This window comes from Boleophthalmus pectinirostris, unplaced genomic scaffold (genome assembly GCF_026225935.1).
Source record: "Boleophthalmus pectinirostris isolate CB_2022bp ecotype Guang Dong unplaced genomic scaffold, ASM2622593v1 HiC_scaffold_18, whole genome shotgun sequence".
NCBI classification, from domain to species: Eukaryota; Metazoa; Chordata; class Actinopteri; order Gobiiformes; family Gobiidae; genus Boleophthalmus; species Boleophthalmus pectinirostris.
In genome coordinates this window covers 36,813,620-36,817,353 of record NW_026571133.1, presented here as the reverse complement: position 1 = coordinate 36,817,353, position 3,734 = coordinate 36,813,620, and the positions used below count along the sequence as shown (strand labels likewise).

The following is a 3,734-nucleotide window of genomic DNA, read 5'->3' as shown; positions in this document are numbered from 1 at the left end:
CCTGTTACGATGTTTGTTTTTTTCTAAGATAAAGTTGTTTTAGATCAATATTGCAGATTACAGTCAAACTGTAAAGTAATGCAAGGTGCAGAGGTGCAAACTGTACGAGTGAGTAGTCGAAAAAGTAATTGTTAGTTGCAGCCCTGATTGCAGATTAGCCGCTATAACTGCTAGTCTCGATGAGCTTCATTTGGAGCTGAACACTGTGGTGACCTCACACTCCCTCAGGAACACTCTTTCATATAGTCTGTGGGTCCAGGTTCTGGAGGAGCAGATCCTGAGGTTTGTCCGACAGCAGCTGCAGAGGCTTCACAGACTCCTGGCCTCAGATTACCCAGAATGCTCTGAGAGTGAGGAAGAGGAGAGCAAAGAGGTTTTGACCATCACCCTGGACTTCCTGAAGAAGATGGACCAGGAGCATCTGGCCCAGCGCCTGTTCAGCAGTAAGAACGTCCAGATGCTCTCCCATCTTCCCATATCCCTGTGTGTCAGATGCCCTCCCACATGAAATATTAGACATGTCTAACATTATAACACTTTTGTCTTGTTTAAAGGGAGTAAAGTTGGATTCAGAGATAAACTGAAGTGTGATCTGCAGCAGAAGTTCAGCTATGTGTTTCAAGGTGTGGCTAAAGCAGGAGACTCTGCCCCCCTGACTCAGATCTACACAGAGCTCTATATCACAGAGGGCGGAGCCTCAGAGGTCAACCAGGAACATGAGGTCAGACACATGGAGACCACGTCCAGGAGACTGGCTGTTCCAGAGACCATCACATGTGAAGACCTCTTTAAAGCCCGCCCACATTCACCAGAGCCAATCAGATTTGTGCTGACAAAGGGCGTGGCTGGCGTGGGGAAAACAGTGTTGACTCAGAAGTTCAGTCTAGACTGGGCTGAAGGCCGGGCCCACCAGGACCTCCAGCTGCTGTTCCCGTTCACTTTCAGAGAGCTCAATGTGCTCAGAGATTCACAGTTCAGCCTGGTAGGACTGCTGCACCACTTCTTCAGTCCATCAAAAGATCTCTGCAGCTTCCAACAGCTCCAAGTGCTCTTCATCTTTGACGGTCTGGACGAGTGCAGACTTCCTCTGGACTTCAGCCGAACCCAGGTCCTAACTGACCCTGCAGAGTCTGCCTCAGTGCACGTGCTGCTGGTAAACCTCATTAGGGGGAAGCTGCTTCCCTCCGCTCGAATCTGGATAACCACACGCCCAGCCGCAGCCAATCAGATCCCTGCAGAGTGCGTCTCCATTGTGACAGAGGTGCGAGGGTTTGCCGATTCGCAGAAGGAGCAGTACTTCAGGAAGAGGTTCAGAGACCAGGCCACAGTCATCATTTCCCACATCAAGGGGATCCGCAGCCTCCACATCATGTGCCACATCCCAGTCTTCTGCTGGATTCTCTCCACAGTACTACAGAATCTTCTGAAACAAACAAAGGAACCAGAACTGCCCCGGACTCTCACACGGATGTACGCACACTTCCTGGTGGTGCAGGCCAAAGTCCAGAGCATCAAGTATCACCAGGGATCAGGGGTGGACCTTCACTGGACTCCAGAGACCAGGGAGATGGTGTGGTCTCTGGGAAAACTGGCCTTTGAACAGTTGCAAAAAGGAAACCTGATCTTCTACGAGAGTGACCTAAGTGAGTGTGGGCTGGATGCTGCAGCGGCCTCAGTGTACTCCGGTGTGTTCACACAGGTCTTTAGACAGGAGTCAGGCCTGTACCAGGATAAGGTCTACTGCTTCATCCATCTGAGTGTGCAGGAGTTTATGGCTGCTCTTCATGTCCATCAGTCCTTCTACAGCTCTAGAAAGAACCTGCTGGATCCATCACACTCCCCCGAGAGACCAGAATATATCCATTATGAGTCTGAGAACCATGCAAAGTCAAAGGAGGATTTCACAGTCCCCTCTGAGAATCTTGAAGCAGAAGAAACAAGAGCCAAAGAGCACACAGAGACAATGAGACCGAAAAAGAGACAGCCACAGTCTGATAGACAAACTTCTGAGAGAACTCCTTTAACAAAATCAAAAACATTGCAACGATCCTTAAAATCTAAATTCAAAACAAAGCTCCACCAGATTTTTAAACTAAGAAGTGATAAATCAGGACAAACTAGACCAGACACTGAGAGTCCTGAGTCAGACCTTGAGGAGTCTGATGACTATTCAGATACAGAGATCTTCTCTGTTTCCTCCATGATACCAGACCCTGAGGCGGCCTTCTACCGCTCTGCTGTGGACCAGGCCTTACAGAGTCCAAACGGACACCTGGACCTGTTCCTGCGTTTCCTCCTGGGGCTGTCTCTGCTAACCAATCAAAGCCTGCTGCAGGGTCTGCTGACTCACACAGAAAGTGACCAGACCAATCAGGAGACAGTAAAGTACATTAAACAAAAGTTGAATGAAAAGGGTCTGTCTGCAGAGAGAAGCCTGAACCTGGTCCACTGTCTCAATGAGCTGCATGACCACAGTCTGGTGCAGGAGGTACAGAAGAACATTAGAGAAGGAAGTCTCTCTGACAGAAACATGTCTCCTGCTCAGTGGTCTGCTCTGTCCTTCGTCTTACTGTCCTCAGATTCAGACCTGGAGGAGTTTGACCTGAGGAAATACCAGGCCTCAGAGAACGCACTCCTGGGCCTGCTGCCAGTAGTCAGAGCCTCCACCAAGGCCCTGTGAGTCCAGACTGTATTTAAACTTTTGTGTAGTGGTTCTATACTCTAATGTCACTCTTTCTCCTTATACTATTTAAACTCTTGTGTGGTGGTTTTAGTCTCTAATGTCCCTCTCTCTTTTCAGTTTGATTGGCTGTGGCCTGTCCCCTAACAGCTGTGGTCCTCTGGCCTCAGTCCTCAGCTCCTCCAGTCTCACACATCTAGATCTCAGTCACAACGACCTCCAGGACTCAGGGGTGGAGTTGCTGTGTTCTGGACTGAAGAGCGCCCCTTGCAGACTGGAAACCCTCAAGTGAGATGTTCCTATGATGCACTCTGGCCCCTTTTGTCCACATGAGTGTAATGCTGTGTCTTTAGGTTATCTGGATGTTTGGTCTCAGAGAGGGGTGGGGCTGCTCTGGCCTCTGCTCTGAGCTCCGCCCCCACCCATCTGAGAGAGCTAGACCTAAGCTGCAACCATCCAGGATCCTCAGCCAAGCTCCTGATGGCTCTACAGGACCAGCGCCCCCTGCTGTCTGTCAGGTGAGACAGCCTGCTGCAGTCTGTCAAGTAAAACTGCTTGCTGCTGTCTGTCACATTAGACCAGGGGTGGGCAAACTTTCTGGCTCGTGGGCCACATAGGGTCCTAAAGTTTGACTGAAGGGCCGGACAGAAGACAGGACATAACGTGTTAAGAGCTCAGATTTATTACATTCTTATTCACATTTATCTAGGACTTCAGACGCGGGCTACACGTTTCATCACTGCTGTGACAGATTCAGAACACATGAAACTGTTGAGACCTGTTCCACTGCACACCACGAGTGAATGTATCTCGTGAGTTCACTGTTTTCGAATATGATGCCAAACAACTACAGATATACACCTGTGAGTGTGATAAAACCTGCCTCCAAAATGTTATACACATTATTAATTACAACTCAGAGTCCATAGGTTTCCTTGATTGATTTTTACCAACTCAAAATGGAAGCAGTGCAGTCTTATATCTTAAGCACCAACTACTTCACTCATGGTCCGAATAACTCCTGTAAGAACACTTGCATTGTGGCCAACATAAT

At 48.9% G+C, this 3,734-nt stretch overlaps 1 protein-coding gene across 1 annotated transcript in view; it reads left to right on the top strand.

Annotated features, from left to right (window-relative positions):
• LOC110160205 (NLR family CARD domain-containing protein 3-like) overlaps positions 1-2,680 on the top strand; it is a 9,399-nt gene extending 6,719 nt beyond the window's left edge. The window contains exons 2-4 of the mRNA XM_055153204.1: positions 260-443; positions 555-1,856; positions 2,208-2,680. Of these exons, the coding sequence (XP_055009179.1) occupies positions 260-443; positions 555-1,856; positions 2,208-2,680 (1,959 nt within the window). The remainder of the gene's footprint in view (positions 1-259; positions 444-554; positions 1,857-2,207) is intronic.
• The last annotated feature ends 1,054 nt before the right edge of the window (positions 2,681-3,734 follow it).